This window comes from Megascapheus bottae, chromosome 2 (assembly GCF_031878675.1).
Source record: "Megascapheus bottae isolate mThoBot1 chromosome 2, mThoBot2.hap1, whole genome shotgun sequence".
NCBI lineage: Eukaryota > Metazoa > Chordata > Mammalia > Rodentia > Geomyidae > Megascapheus > Megascapheus bottae.
Genome location: NC_143510.1, coordinates 91,020,532 through 91,036,397, shown reverse-complemented (window position 1 = coordinate 91,036,397; position 15,866 = coordinate 91,020,532). Strand labels below are relative to the sequence as shown.

The following is a 15,866-nucleotide window of genomic DNA, read 5'->3' as shown; positions in this document are numbered from 1 at the left end:
CTGCCTTCCTGCAAAGTGTTTTAAGGAGCAGGATCTATACTAGAACTGAGTCATGTGTCTGTCTTAACCAGGGCTGGTGGAATCCTCCCACGGAATCAGACAAGGGGATGGAGGTGGTGGGCTGTTTAAAGCATATGGTTGGCAAATACTGTAAACTTCAGCATCACTCTTGCCTTTCATTTTCTGAATGTAAAAACATTACCTAGCACCCAGATAGCTGAGGGGGTCTTCCGTATCTTGGCTCCCTTTCTCCTGTTCCTTTTCTTCTTTGCCATCTTGTCTTGCTCTCATTCTCCTTCTCCCCCCTGCATGGCCCCTCCCCCCTGTGCATCCCATCCCTGGCCACCACAGTGTCCTCTGTCCAGTCTAACCGCGGCTCCCTCTCCTCCCATGGCCTCCCATGCACTCTCCATCCTGTCTCTCTCCCTGCTTTTGTTTCCAAGGCTGCAGCCGCTTGTCACACTCTGCTTCCTCTCACACTTGCAGGCTATTTTCTCTTCCCTTCCTGTGGCCACCACACAGTCCCTTCTTCCCTCTTTCTCTAAAGGGAACCTAGAGAAGTAGGATCTAATTAGGATCTGACCCCTAGAGAATTAGGGGTCAGAGAATTGCAGAATCAGGTCCCATGGGACACGAAGTGCTTCTGAGTCAGACTCTTCTCCTTCGTCATCTTGGGCGATGGCTGCTCCCCATGCTTTCTCAAAGCTGGACTGCCAAGGAGGGAGAACGAGGGCCCCCCATCATGTCCCACTGGAGCTCTCACCCCAGCCCTTCATTTCCTACCACAGCCATCACACACACATGCATGCATGCATACGAGCACGTGACCACACACCTGTACATGTGTATGTGTACCCAGCATGCACACATACGTATATACCCTTACACGTGTCCTATAAGTAGATGTGTTTGCTCTCAGATACCACAGAGGCACCAAGCTTCTTGCCATCCTGTGTCCTGGTGCCCAGCCCATAGCTTGGCCTGGGTGGAGGGGGCACCAGGGCATACAATTCCAGTTTGAGGTAACAAGAAGGGACAGGCGTGGTAAGGTTCCTCTCTCCCTCATGAAATTCCTGGGAGTCCAACAATCGATTGAACGGAAGCTCATTTCAAAGCCAGCTCCTGTCCTGGGCCATGCTCAATCCATCCATCCATCCGTTTGTGCATCCCGTCAATGTTCTTGCTTCTCCCTGGACTACTGGGCAAAGCATGGTTTCAAACACAGAAAGTGAAGAGCAAAACCCAGCCGAGCACTAGAGGGTCACTCTGTAGTCACAGAGCAATGCCTTTAAAAGTCCACACTCAGCCAGAGCTTCTTAAAACACTTTTCTAAAGCAGGGATTCTGTTTGCAAAAATCAAGGAATCAGAGGTTAGTTGCACCCAGAAAGCTAGCTGGGGGGGGGGTGGCAAGATCCAGGTCCTCTGCCCCCAGCACTTGGTGCCTGCGTGTGCCTCGGGGCCGCCTGGCTCTCTCCACGGTCGAGACTCTCCTGTCAGCTGCCGGGAAGAGGACTGAGATGAAAGCCTGTATGACTAGGAGGCCAGCCTTGGAGGTCACTCCAAGGTTCTCTATACTGTCACTCCCGACCTCGCCCCTGCCTGCTCCCTGCTTACTTGCCTGCTGCCTAAGGCCCTTGTGTTCCCAGTGTGGCAGTGCCCACCCTTGGGGAGCTGGAAGAAAGGCCCGCAGGTGAGTCACAACGTGCCTGGCCACGTCAGGCCCTACCCAGTGTTCTGCGTCCAACGCCAGGTGTGGCCTCTGCGTGGCTGCTCGCCATCCGGGAAGACTTCCAAGCCAGGTAGGCAGCCGGCAAGATCAAGGGCAGGAGGAAGTCCCCTTTCATCTCCCTGTCCCCTTCCCACGCTCTCACTGCCTTCCCCCTCCCGAGAAAGAAGTATAAATGTCATCCAACCTGAGTTCTCTCATATCAGCTAATTGGCCAATGCAAATTGTCAGTAAGTTACTGTGACAAAGTGTACTCATGGCATTCATGTTCATGAATATATGTATACTTGCATGTAAAAAGAGTCATTAGGTGCAGCTTTTCCCCCCGGCCACTTCTCTTGCGGGAAGCTTCAGACAGAGAGCCCTGGCACCCCCAGAAAGATTCATCGCATCAGGGGGGCCACGTAGTTGGCAGGGAAGAGACCCAGCTTGTCGTTCAGGCGGCCGGTCCACCAGGACGGATTGGAGCTGTCCAGAACCTCGACCACCTCTCCGCTGTGGAACCCCAGCTCGTCATCCTCCAGAGCTTCAAAGTCGTACAGTGCCCGGGCCCAGCGCACGCGCTGTGGGGAAACAAAGGGCGCTGCTGACATGAGCACAGAAGAGCCACTGGCTGCTCTGGCCACACGGGGTCCTCCGAATGGGCTCACAGTCCTCCCAGGAGGCTGACACAGGACAGATGTGTGCAGTTCTTGGGGTGCTGGGGACGGAGCTCAGAACGTCACATGTGCTAGTAAGTGCTCTGCCATCGGGACTAAGTGCCATCTAGTCCTGACTGTGATGGGTTCTCTGGCCTCCCAGTAGAGCCAAGCTAGCACTAGAGCCAAGAACTAGAGTGAACAGGGTAGAACCAGACACTTGGCTGGAGCCACTCCCTACCGCACCCGCTCCCCCGGCCCCAGCTCACTCACCCCTGCCATTTGGAGTTGCACAGGGTCTGTGTGTCTCCGATGCATGAGAGCTGCATTTATTTCACTGCCTAGGCCTATGCCACAGTGCCGGTCATTTATGTCCAGGCTGCCTCCACGGCGGTCCTAGGAGCAGATACAATCAGGCACCCATCATGGTGGGGCATCCCTCCCCATCCAAACTCCCCCCCACCATGCCATCAACAGCCAGTGACTAGGAGTATGTGCTGGGCATGAAGGGACCCTAGACAGTTACTTGTGGAGCTGCAAGCTCCCAGCTTTCAAGCCTCTGATCCATTGTTTTGTTTTGTGAGAAGGTCTGGCTCCATAGGTTGGGCTCAAATGCTCCTGCCTCAGCCTCTCAATGCTGGCATTACAAGCACACACCATCACACCTAGTTTGTGTGTGTGTGTGTGTGTGTGATGTGTCTGGTATTGTACCACATACTAGGGATACACTGCTAGAGAGACAAGGATCCTGCTTCCAAAGAATTTCCTTTTAGAGGGGACTCATGCATATTAAGGGGTTAAACAAGCAGAAAAAAAAGAGGGTAAATCAGGGAAGGCTTCATAGAGGAGGCATGCCTGAATACCAGCACTGGCCAAGGAGGGGCTGTTCAGGCAGAGGAACAGCTTTAAAAATCCACAGATGAGAGACAAGTAGCAGTAGGCCCAGATAAGGAGAGTGGTGTGGTGTTGCAGGCATGCGCTGCTAGTGGGGTTGGCAAGGGTGGTAGAGGAGACCAGGCTGGGGAAGTAGATATGAACGGCTCACAAAGGGCACTGTGGCCTGCTAAGCAAGTTAGGACTTGATGTTATCCGGTTGTACTGTCCATCTCCGTAAGCCGCCTGAAATCCCATCTGGAGCAGGCAGGGGATAAATAAATACGCAAGGCTCCATTGCAGGAGTTAATCCTTTTTTCTTGTTCAGTTCCACAGCCAGATGGGTTAAGGGGCACGAATAGACTTGAAATTCTGCTGATAGGAAAATGAAGCAATGATTCATTGAGTCCTCAGGGTGTGTGCATGAGAGAGAGAGAGGGAGGGAGAGAGAGAGAGAGGGTGTTCAGGCAGGAAGCCATGTAGTACACAGACATTTCTTCTACCATTCGGAGGCCTGGTGAGCTCTGTGGGCCCGGATGAGGAGGCAGGGCCTGGCCCGGGGTGTGGTTGTGGGGGAGGAGGATCCGGTCCTTGCACCTTGAATGTAGGCACTCCCATACCTGATGAAAATGGTGCTGTGGTGGATACCGCTGCGGAGGGTGCTGTGGGCCTAGGGGGCCCTGTGGGGGCTGGTGTGGGTGGTACTGGGAGGAAAGGGGGGAGGGGTGCTCTGACAGCTTCCTGTTCACTGAAGGTCTGACTTCCTCTCCTGCAGCCCCGCTGGAGTGTGGGCCACCCTGGGACCTCCGATCCAGGCTGCCAGAACGGCGACCCTGGAAGAGAGAACAGGCACCATGGCCCTGCCTTCTGGCAGCTTCTGGACTTCTCAGAGTTGACTTTCCAAGAGAACCCCTGATGCCCACCTTTCCACTTGAGAATGTGGCCACTGGGGGGTCTCAGACTTGCCCAGGGCTCAGAGTTCCAGCCTCAGAAAAACAGAAGAGCACTTTGCGCACAGCACCCATTCAGAAGGCCGTTGCTGGTGGTTTTGTTTTTCTCTGTGTAATCAGGCTTAGGTGTTCTAGCTGACGGGCACAATGCCATCCCTTCTTATCACAGGTTGCCACACTGCTGGACATCCTGCCCTCCAGATAAACTCTGCTACTGACAACCTCACAGGATTGGAGCTGCCATTCACAGCTTGGTGATAGGGTGCAGACAACAGTCTGGCAGTGTCATGGAAACCAGGCCCAGAGCTGGGCATGGTAGAAAAGAGTGAGGCCTTTCTACATACTATGACAACCTGTGAATCAGAAATGTTTTATTGTCATTTTTATTTAGCAAACAATTACATAGAGCCCTGGGCTTGGTCCATGCTGGCACTTTACAAATATTAACTCATTTAATGCAGTTGAAAGCAGTTTTATATTGCTTCTCTTCTCTTTTGAGCACACATCCTAGTCAGGTCTGTTTTCTTTTCTAGACTGTGTATGACCTGGCAGGAACACCCAGCTCTCCTTCCACGGTAACTTCTCTGCCTGAAACATTACTGGGTGGCTTTTCCCTATTTCCCCAAAGCACACATGGCTTTAAACAAATCACCTGTCCTTAGGATTCCAATTATCCTAGTCATTGCTTCTGCCTCTCTTTTTAAAAATGATAAAGGTTAGTCTAATTAGCATACATTAGCCATACAAGCGGGGATTTCATTGTGACATTTCCGCACCTGGGCACAAAGCATTCCAATCAATCTCCATGCCCCCTGTAATACCCATCTCGTATAACCTTTTCCACTGAAAGATTGTTCAGATATTGGGTGTGAGTGCATGTGGGTGTGAATTCACTTATGGGAGTGGATACCATTTCTTCAGTGCTTGCTGCATTCAGTGGCAGGGCTGTGACTGCTATGTTTAGTACTCACAAGAGCCTTGTGAGGGAGGTACTGGGCTCTCTCCACTCTCCACTGAGAAAGGTTTTCAACTTGACTAGGGAAATATGGGCAGTTAGCAGCTAAATTAATATTTCATCTACTGTATTTCTATGAACAGTCCTCTGTTAATTATCTAAGAGATAATTCCAGGTCTGATTTTCTCTCCCAATGTCTCCCCAGCCTACCCAGGATGTCACAACACCCCATCTGATGCTTTAGTCCTGGCCTTAGGCTGCTCTCTAGGCCTGCAGCCCCAGTTCTACTCATGGGCAGCTTTGGAGCTCAGCTGAAAACTGACATTATAATGTCCATGGATAACAGAATAATAAACACTCACAATAAGAAAGCTAATATTTATGGAGCATTTGCAGTACAATTAGGAGTGATGAAGGAAATGGGGTACACTGTGTTGTTACCTTCACACTGCCCCCCCAATGAGGTGGAAGGTACTGAAATCCTTATCTTGTGGATGAGGAAACTGAGGATCTGAAAATTTTCCAGAGCCACAAAGTTAGGAAGTGAGAGCTCTGACTGAAACTGGAATCTGGCTGCAGTCCGCCTCTCAGAAGATCTGACAAGCAGATGTACCTTCCTGGTGGTTTATGTGGGAGCCAGGAGTGCCTAAAATCTCTGGGCTGGGAACTGAATCGTACCTGGTCTTCTTGGGTTCTATCCCGCAGGAAGATCTGCTTCTGCTTGGAGATGGATGTTGTCCTGTAGTAGTCCACCAGCTTATTTAGGGATGGAAACTTCTCGGTCCACAGGAAGTAACTGCCCTTGTTGTCTCGCATGACCTTGAAGTGCTGGACATCATCCTCGTGCCTGGAGAACAAGGCGAATCCAGGCTGTATGCTCCGTGGAAACCATGTCCCTGCCCATAGGGCTGCATGCATGCTGGGAGGGGCATGGATGACTTGCCTATCACTGGGCAGGCAGGGGGCAAGGACCAGGAGCTGCCGAAGAGGCAACTCTCCATCCATGGAATAGGAGCTGGAATCTGACTTGGACAGTGGAATCACCATTTACAAGAAAAAGGTGTTCAAAGACTCTCAAAGACTATTTGACCAAGAACCTTTTCAGAACGTTTGTTTGAAACAAGGCATCGCCAGAATCCTGTATGATGCTAAAGAGTCTGCACAAAGGGCGCTTCAAGCCCCTGTTCTCTTTCTGTCATGTGAAACACTTTGAACCGTCTCCTTTAAGTCTATTACTAATGGCCTTAAGAGAATTTGTCATATTTTGCCCAGTCCATCCTGAGGATTTCTCGATCTTAATATTCTGCCTATCTAGGGTTACAGAAGCATTTTGAACTTTTAGGGAGGAAAGTAGGATACAGAACTGTAGAGTTTCATCAGAAAGACATTGGTGACGGTGTAGTCTCATTTTTCAGGTGAGCTTGTTGGAAGCACAGAGAGGAGCAGGAGCTTGGTGATGGGCACTGTGAATCAGAGGCAGAGTTGAGGCAAGAAACCTAGGTCTGTTTCCAGTCATGGAAAGGTATTACTTTCTTTTAGATCAACACTTTTTTTTTTTTTTTTTTTTGCTGTACAGGCCTTAAGAAACTCAATTTAACTAATTTGGACAGAGGCTATGAGACTTTGCCTGTCTACTCCAGTCTTATTCCACTGCCATGTCACTGTGTCCTGGATACTGTTTATTTTTTTTATTTATTTATTTTTGGTCAATCATGGGGATTTCAAGCCCCATGACTTGACATCTGGGCCTGGGCGCTGTCCCTGAGCCCTTCTGCTCAAGGTTACTGCTTTACCACTTAAGCTATGGCACCACGTCTGATTTTCTGGAGGTTAACTGGAGATAAGAGTCTCAAGTCCTTTTGTGCCTAGACTGGCTTTGAACCTCAGTCCTTGGATCTCAGCCTCCTGAGTAGCTAGGATTACAGGTGTGGGCCACCGTGCTTGGCTGGAGTTTATTTTTTATTTTTTAAAGAATGTATTAACATTGATTTTTACATCATATTTCAAATGACGTATTTAACAAACAAGTGTTCAAGAAGGGAATCTCTATATACAATCCCTGGCGCTTAGATTTTAGAATGGAGTTTATTTTTTAGTCCTACGTTATGTTGAAAGATACGCTGGTACATGATACTGATAGGCCGATCTAGCAGAGAGGGCAAGAGTTGAAAAGGTTCTAGAGATCAGAGAGGTCTGTGAAGTTTACTGGAGGCTCCTCTGAGATGGGTTTAGGGGTCTGTGTTGGAGGACAAAATTCTGGCCTTCGTTCTCATCTGCTCTGCTGGGCGCAGGCGAGGGCTGTACAGTTGGTTCTTGTCCAAATGTTTTGGTTAACTGGGATATGACCCTCACTGTGTCTTGCTTGAGTTTTGGTCACTCCCACAGATTTCTTCATGCTAAGAATGCATGATCCATGGCTTGATGCATAGCCATTACTACAGCAAGAGGAAATATTCCTGCATACTGTAATTATTCAAATACCACCTTTCAAAAACCACAGGGGAGGAGACACATGGGGGCTGTCAACGCAGGTCTGTGTCCACAGGGGAATAGAAGAGATGTGGTTCAGGGGCTCAGAGCTCTGATCTAAAGTCTAGAGTTTTCTTTTCTTTTTCTTCCTTTCTTTCTTTCTTTTTTTTTTTTTTTTTTTTTTGCCAGTCCTGGGCTTGAGCTCAGGGCCTGAGCACTGTCCTTGGACTTTCTCAAGGCTAGAAGCTCTACCACTTGAGCTTCAGCACCACTTCCAGCTTTTTTCTATGTATGTGGTACCGAGAAATTGAACCTGGGTCTTCGTGCATGCTAGGCAAGCACTCTACCACTAGGCCAAACTCCCGGCCCTCTTTCTTTTTTTCTTTCTTTCTTTCTTTCTTTCTTTCTTTCTTTCTTTCTTTCTTTCTTTCTTTCTTTTTCTTTCTTTCCTTCTTTTCCTTCCTTCCTTCCTTCCTTCCTTCCTTCCTTCCTTTCTTTCTTTCTTTCCTTCTTTCCTTCTTTCTTTCTTTCTTTCTTTCTTTCTTTCTTTCTTTCTTTCTTTCTTTCTTTCTTTCTTTCTTTCTTTTTGTGGGTCATGGGGCTTGAACTCTGGCCTAGGTGCTGTCCCTGAGCTCTGCAGCTCAAGGCTACCGCCCTACCCTGAACCACAGCTCCACTTCCCATTTACTGGTGATTAATTGGCGATAAGAGTCTCAGGTCTGGGGCCAGTTCGATTCCTCGGTAACACATACATTGAAAAAAGCCGAAAATAGTGCTGAGGCTCAAGTGGTAGAGCTCTAGCCTTGAGAAAGTCCAAGGACAGTGCTCAGGCCCTGAGCTCAACCCCAGGACTGGCCAAAAAAAAAAAAAGAGTCTCAGGTCTTTAGTGCCCAGGCTGGCTTTGAACCACGATCCTCAGATCTCAGCCTCCTGAGTAGCTAGGATTACAGGCGTGAGCCACTGCGCCCAGCGAGTCTAGAGTTTTTTTTATCCTCAGCAAGTACCAAGTGATGGGACTACATTGAGCTCTAAATTATTTGTGTTCATAGCAGAAAACAGATGTTAAAATAATAATTATATATATATATTGCCATCCTGGGGCTTGAACTCAGGGCATGAGCACTGTCCTTGAACTTTCTCAAGGTAAATGCTCTACCACTTGAGCCATAGCATCATTTCTGGCATTGTGTGTGTGTGTGTGTGTGTGTGTGTGTGTGTGTGTGTGTGTTACCAAGGACTTGAACACAGGGTTTCAGGTATGCTAGGCAAGCACTCTACCACCAGGCCACACTCCTGGCTCACACTTCTGGCTTTTTCTATGTAGTTCATTTCCTGCCCAGGCTGGCTTCAAACCTTGATCCTCAGATCTTAGCCTCCAGAGTAGTTAGGATTACAGGCATGAGTCACTGGAACCCAGCCACAAAGAGTTTTAGTTAAGAAGAATTAAGAATTTAAGCAAAAGATTGCAAGAGCAATGCTAAAAGGAAAGGCTATTTTCAAGCATCGTAGAGATGCATGTACATACAAGTGGTTGTAAGTCCTTATTTATGTATATGTCCTCCATCCCTATGTTAAAATATATCTTTTTTTGCCAGTCCTGGGGCTTGAACTCAGGGCCTGGGTACTGTCTAGCTTTCTCAAGGCTAGCCTTCTCAAGGCTAGCACTCTACCACTTGAACCCCAGCACCACTTCTGGATTCTTCTGAGTATGTGGTACCAAGGAATTGAACCCAGGGCTTCGTGCATGCTAGACAGGCACTGGATATATCTGTTTTTGCTGGGCGAGGTGGTACATGCCTGTAATCCCAGCTAGGTGGGGAGTATAGATAGGAGGATTACAATCTGAGGCTGGCACTGAGAAACATAGGAAACGCTATCTGAGAAAGAACTAAAAGCACAGGAGGACAAGCAGTGTAGCTCAAGTGTACAATACCTGCCTAGTGAGAGCAGCACTCTGAGTTGAACTCAGTACTACTCAAAAAAAAAAATTTCAACTGGATTGAAGTAAAAATGTATTCCTTCTAAGTAGTAAAGTTGCTACCATTTATCACCTGAGATTAGATTTTTTAAAATGGAAGCAGTAAAGCTCTGTGCCTTCAAAGTCTATTAAATGATGGGGCCCCGTCATGTCCTATTCCTGTCAGTTCCCAGGCAGGAGGGCTTCACAGCACGGATTCTTCTTTCCCTTCTCTACTCTGCTCTCTGCTGCATTTCCTGCATTTCACATGTGCTTGCCAAGTCTGACTCTGGGTGATCAACATGGCGACCCCTTGCATGGTGCTCACACCTGAGGTGTCTTCCTGGGGTACTGCCCTGTCCCCTGGGGCTGCTCAGCTCTGCTCTGCTGTTCTCAGCTTTCCTGCAGCCTGGCTTTGTGCTCAGCAGCCCTCAGCTCACAGCAACCCACAGCAGGGACTGAGTTCTATTTTTCTCCTGCCCTTTTTCAGACACACATGAGTGGTGTAGAAAAGGTTAAGATTTAAACCCCAGATGGGTCTAGGCAAGTGGGAGTTCTTCTTTCCTTCCCCCTCTCCTCCATCCTTCCACAAACGCTTTGTGATCTGTCTGAAGGGTGCCCAGCTCCGTGGAGAGCACAAAGACGGAGTGGAGACCAATCCCTCTCAAGCCCTCTCTTGTGGGAACACCTGGGCTATGGCGGGAGGTGAATGCACGTATCATTTTGAACATGAACACAAATGTACTGAGGTGCTGAGGAGACATGGTCTAGAAAGGAAATGGATAGCAAGCCCCACCAATAAGGTGGCAGCCTGCACAGTCCCCCTTGTCACCAGGCTTCTGCTAGCTGGGGCCTGTCTGAGGGGTTAGCTCCTGGCTTCAGCAGTCTGGGAGTTCCAGGCTAAGAAGGTGAGGGGAGTTCTGGGAGTGGCCAGTACCTGACAGAGATGGAGAAGTCCCCTGGTGAGCTCTGGCTGGCTCGGATGAGGAAGAAACCAATGTCCTTGCCCATGAGTAAGTTCTCTGCCTGGTGTCGGGAGAGGCCCTCGTGAAACCACCTGCAGGCGAGAGGACAGAGTCTTTGGGAAAGGGGGAATGCAGAGAAGGTCTATGCAAGGGAGAGAGGCCGTGGGCCCTGCACAGCCCAGAGCACAGCGGGAGGGCACAGTGGGAGCCTAGGCTTGCCCTGGGCAGGTCTCTGGAAAAGCAAGCAAGTGTTCCTCAGGCCTGGTCCCTTTGCTCCTTCCCTTTGGGAGAAGCATCTCTCCAGAGTGGAAAGTGTGCATCATGGAACTGTGCCACTGCACCAAAATGGGGCATGAGTGACTGGGGAGCTGTGCCTGCTGCGGCTGGGGGAGGATGGAGGAGTGGAGGGGGCAGATGATGGGGGCTGGGCTGCTGTGGACACTGGGGAGCTGGGACATTCATGGCCTGGTCACCAAGGACTCTGAGTGGAGCTCCTTCCTGGGGCACGGTAGAATTACAGCTGGGCTGCTGTGGAGTGCGAGGGCTCGGAGCCCTACACATACTCAAAGAAGAGGGAGGCTGGCAACAGCCAAAAGAAGCCTCCACAGTCTGCTCCTCTGTATTCCTTTATGCGTAGTTCCTAGTCTTTGGGTCCTCTACTTAAAATAAATAAATAAATAAGTACCACCCCGGGCTGGAAAGTTATCTTTGCTGTGGAAAAGAAGGGAGGAGGAGGCTCTGTCGTCTCAGGAGTGCTGGGGCACAGTGTTGTGACCAAGTGAAACCCTTGCACAAGGCAAGGCAACCGTGGCTCCCCTCAGGCCCTGAGGCCAGAACCTCCCTCAGCCCAGGCCATGTAGGAAATACAGTAGAAATGGGAGAAGAAACACCATGAGCTCTACAATAGCCATAGGCCCAAGGAAGTGTTCAAACAGAGGCAGCAGGGGACGTAGAAAATCTATTCATTGTCAACTAGAACAGGAAAGGTGACTTCTTTCAAGATTTCCTCAAATTTCTGTATTTGACCTAAGCAGCCAGGATTTCAATATTCTGAAGCATGCCAAAGCTACTCCTGTGACAGCTTTTGTGGTACTCTAGTACTGGGTGCACAGTCCTCTTCTGGGCGCTGGGAATAGGGTGTGGAGCAGAGCAACAAGCAACTCTGCCCTCAGGGAAGTGACCATCTTCCTGGCAAGGAGACACCACAAACAACAGAAGATCAAATGTATCAGAGAGGGATGAGCACATGGAAAAAAAGAAATGGGGAGAGAGGGAGTGGGTGAGGACAGTCACTTTAAGTATGGTGACTCGGGATGTAGCTCAGTGGCAGAGGCTTGTATAGTATGTGTGAGGGGCTGGGTTCAAAATCCCTAGCACTGTGATACATGTATATATATATATATATATATATATATATATATATATATATATATATATAGATAGATAGATAGATATAGACTTCTGTTAGAAGTACCCTCAGTAGCCGGGTGCAGTGGCTCACGCCTGCAATCCTAGCTACTTGGGAGGCTGAGATCTGAGGATCTCAGTTCAAAGCCACTGCGTGGGACTCATCTCCAATTAACCACTAGAAAACGGGAAGTGGCATTGTGGCTCCAGGGGTAGGGTGGTAGCCTTGAACTGAAGAGCTCAGGGACAATGCCCAGGCCCAGAGTTCAAGTCCATGACTGACAAAAAGAAAAAAAAGTACCCCCAGTTCCTTCCTGACAGCTGCAGCAAGGGTACAGTGTCTGAGTGGGGTTGCAGGAAGGGTGGGTATGGTGGGAGTAGGGACAGAGGGAGGGATAAGGAGCTTCTTTGTCCCGTCTGGAGCCCAGGGCTGAGAGGTGAAGGGGTCTGAAGGGTGGAGGTGCAGAGAATGGATGAAGCAGTCCCCAAGAGGTGGCCGGGCAGCAGAGTGTCTGGGACTGGGCTGATGCAGGTCATGAAGGCGTGGCCAGGGGTCGTTCTTCTAGATCAGTGGTCAGTAGTGGGCCACTGAAAGTGGTGCAGCCACACTTCACAAGTCATCAGCGCCACTTTGGTTTTCTAACAAACCTGTGCTCGTGGGGTTAGACCTTGGCTCTGAGACAAGATTAGATTTTTATCTAACCCTTGTGGTCAATTCTTGAGACTAACCTAGTGTAATCTCAGTGTTTCATTTCCTCTTTCTGAAGGGAATTTCTCCCTTTCCCTACTCACTGCTCTGCTGGGGTGAACATGCTTTAAAGGAAGACAGGGGCATCTGTATAACCACCCCATTAAGGGCGAGCTTGCTGTTTGGGCTCCCTTGAGAGGGTGGAAGGTGGGCTTGGGAGGTAAATGGAGAAGTGCCCTGCTATTGCAGCAGGGAGGTGAACAGTGCCCCCTGTGGAATTTTTGGAAACTCTGCTATTGCAATCTTTATAGGCAATTTTAATTTAGAAAATTCCTTTTATATAAAAAAAAAATCTTAAAGCAGGTGATCCATGCACATGGTGTAAACTTCAAAAGGGAATGAAATGAAATGCAAATCTTCCTCCCACCCCTGGCCTTCCACTGTGTGGCTCTGGAGGCTCTGAAGGAAGATCTCTAGAGGCAGCCACTTCTGACAGTTTCTTGGATATGCATGGATAATTTTAGAGAGACTGAGAAAAGTAAGAACGTGTGTGGGTAGGCCCATCTCAGCAGGCTAGAAATACTTACTCAGGAAACTGGATGTCTATAAAATTCTTGGGCACATATCCCTCTTGGCTCCCAAGCTCCGCCTTAAGCCACTCCTCCTGGTTGCTTAAGATCTATAAGGAAGAAAACAGGACAGGGATTCAGCAGGGAGAATATCACAAGACAAGAGGAAAATAAGCCAAGGAACTAGCCAGTGGCTCCATAAGTTACCCCAGCAGAAAAGGAGGTGACACAGCTGCTTTATCTTTGGGGTTTGACTTCTCTCGACTTCTAGTCATTTCTGTCTGCTGGTACCACCCATATATATCACCTCATCCTATTGGGGCCTCTTGACCCAGCACTGTGGGATTTCTATCATTCTCTTTCTCTTTCTATGGTGGGTATTCCCAGCTCTCAGCACCTTCACGCCTCATCTGCCCAGATTCTGGGAGGTGGTAAGATCTTCATGTGGCTTTTCCTTCTTTTCTAGGTAACCACAAAACTTTAAAAACTATATTTTTTTGTCTTTTTTTTCCCAGTCCTGTGGCTTGAACTCAGGGCCTGGGCACTGTCCTTGAGCATTTTCAAGGTCTGCTCTACCACTTGAGCCAGAGCACCACTTCCAGCTTTTTTTTTTTTTTTTTTAATGTATATGATGCCAAAGAATCAAACCCGAGTCTTCGTGCATGGTAGGCAAGCACTCTTATCACTAGGCCAAACTCCTGGCCTGGATTTTTTTTTCTTTTAAAACAAGAGGATTTAAACTGACAGGTCCAATTGGGACCTGCTTTGAAAAACAGAGATTCTTTGTATTTATGTTGAGTTGTTTGCAAATAGGATGCCTGTTGTAGGCTTGCTCATAAAATCAGATCACAAGTAAAACCAAAAGCTCTGTCTTATTACAAGGTCCTGTGGTGGCTGTTGCATAGTAAGAAAATGGAGAAGCCACATCTTGAGAGGTTTAATCCCCAACTGAAGAAGGGATGCTGAATCTTCATGGTGGAGGTAGGGAAGGCCCACCTCCCAGTTGATGGGCGAGTCTGATTTCTAGACAGGAGGAGGGGATTTGGGCAATAGATTACTGGACCTGCCAGTCTTGGGTCATGAACTCTCAAGCTCTCTGTGACCCCACCCCCGACCTGGCCCTATTTAGTCCCCGTCCAGCTCAGCCACCATTAGACCATGCCATGTGGCTCCGTGCTGATTTCCTATTGGTGTCCCACTTCAGCTCTTTTGTTGGTGTTGTTTGCTTTTTCTTCCTTCTCTGGCTCTCATGGCTCAGTTTTCTGACAGTGTTAAGTGAATTTGCAGCACTGCAGATCTTTAGAATGAGTCCATTTGCAGACCCTGGCCTTTTAATAAAGACTACTGATTCAGCCTCTCGAAATGTGGCTTCTCGTTTCCTGGCCGTAGAACATTACCTCATGTGCTGTCACCTGTCTTGGTTCTATACTGCTCCTTGTTATTTCAGATGAGATTCGCAGTTAATATTTGCCACCCCATCAAGGATGTTTCTGAGAAATTCTAAATGAGGACGGCAGAGCAAGAGACGGAAAGGACCCTGATGAAGTAACCGCGTGACAATCTTCCCACTTGTGGCTTTTGAGAAATAATAACGCCTCATTATTGTTTAAGTCACTTTTAGTTTCCATTTGTTGCAGCTGAAAATGTCTTCATAGATGGCAGTATCTGAAGAGGAGGGGAAAGCAGGAAATGGACAGGAAGGATGCCTTGGAGAGGCCAGCTATCCAGTCAATGAGAAAAGGCAGTTAGGTGGCAGAGTCAGAACCACGTCTAGGGTATGAGAAGTGTGGTGCATTCTGGGAGCTAAGGGCTTCAATATGACCGGGGTTCAGTCTGCGAATTCTGGAGGAAAGGCAGAAGCACACGGAAGGATTTTAAGCAGAGAAATAATAGTAAACACAGGAATTAAGGGGCTCGGTGTCAGGGTGTGAGGATGAACAAAGGGGCAGGGTAAAATCAGAGGGGGGCAGGAGGAAGATGAGTGTAGCTCTCCACGTCCCCCGCCCCCCCTGGACAAGGGATGACAGGACCTGGACTAAGAAGAGTCAAGGATGTATTTTAGAGGAATAGAAGAAACAAAGCAGAATTCTGTGGCCATTTGGGGGCTCTGGGGGAAAGGGGATTCTGGGAGACTGAGTGAGTGAAGATAGCTTCACTGGAATAGAAAGGGCTTCAGATTGAACACGGGTGAATTTGAGTTGAACTTTTCCACGGAGAAGAAAAGCTCAGTGAGCAGTTGATGTGCATGCTGGACTCGGGGGAGGGTGGGGCTGGGCACTGGGGTTTGGGTGTCATCCACAGCGGGTGGGGTTGAAATCATGGCTTTCCCTCTCCCAGAAACAACAAAGGTTGGGAAGAGGAGCTGTAGAGAGCAACCTGCTGGCGAAGCAATGGTGACCTATTTTCTACCATCACTCCAGGGATGGGAGAAAGGGGAGAACGCCACACGTATGGAACGAAAAGACCCGCTTTCTAGCTGTCTCTGTCACTAGCTAGGCGATGCTGGGCAAGTCAATTAGCCATCTAAAAACCGGGGATAATAATAACCCCCTGCGCTCCGTGCCGAGGAGAGGATCAAATGAACCCTGGCAGCTGCGAGTGTACACTGTTGTCAAATATAATTCTGCCCAATGTGATGTCCTTAGAGGGAAGACTCCAGCTCTGAAGG

General features: G+C 48.9%; 1 protein-coding gene across 3 annotated transcripts in view; it reads right to left on the bottom strand.

Annotated features, from left to right (window-relative positions):
• Nucleotides 1–1,995: 1,995 nt before the first annotated feature.
• The window catches only part of Grap2 (GRB2 related adaptor protein 2), a 75,179-nt gene continuing 61,308 nt past the window's right edge, over nt 1,996–15,866 (bottom strand). For all 3 annotated transcript variants that reach the window (XM_090328769.1, XM_090328768.1, XM_090328767.1), the window contains exons 3-8: nt 13,217–13,308; nt 10,507–10,626; nt 5,822–5,990; nt 3,859–4,071; nt 2,639–2,761; nt 1,996–2,290 (exon numbers count right to left, since the gene is read on the bottom strand). In XM_090328769.1, coding sequence (XP_090184895.1) covers nt 2,111–2,290; nt 2,639–2,761; nt 3,859–4,071; nt 5,822–5,990; nt 10,507–10,626; nt 13,217–13,308 — 897 coding nt within the window. In that variant the 3' untranslated portion in view covers nt 1,996–2,110. The remainder of the gene's footprint in view (nt 2,291–2,638; nt 2,762–3,858; nt 4,072–5,821; nt 5,991–10,506; nt 10,627–13,216; nt 13,309–15,866) is intronic.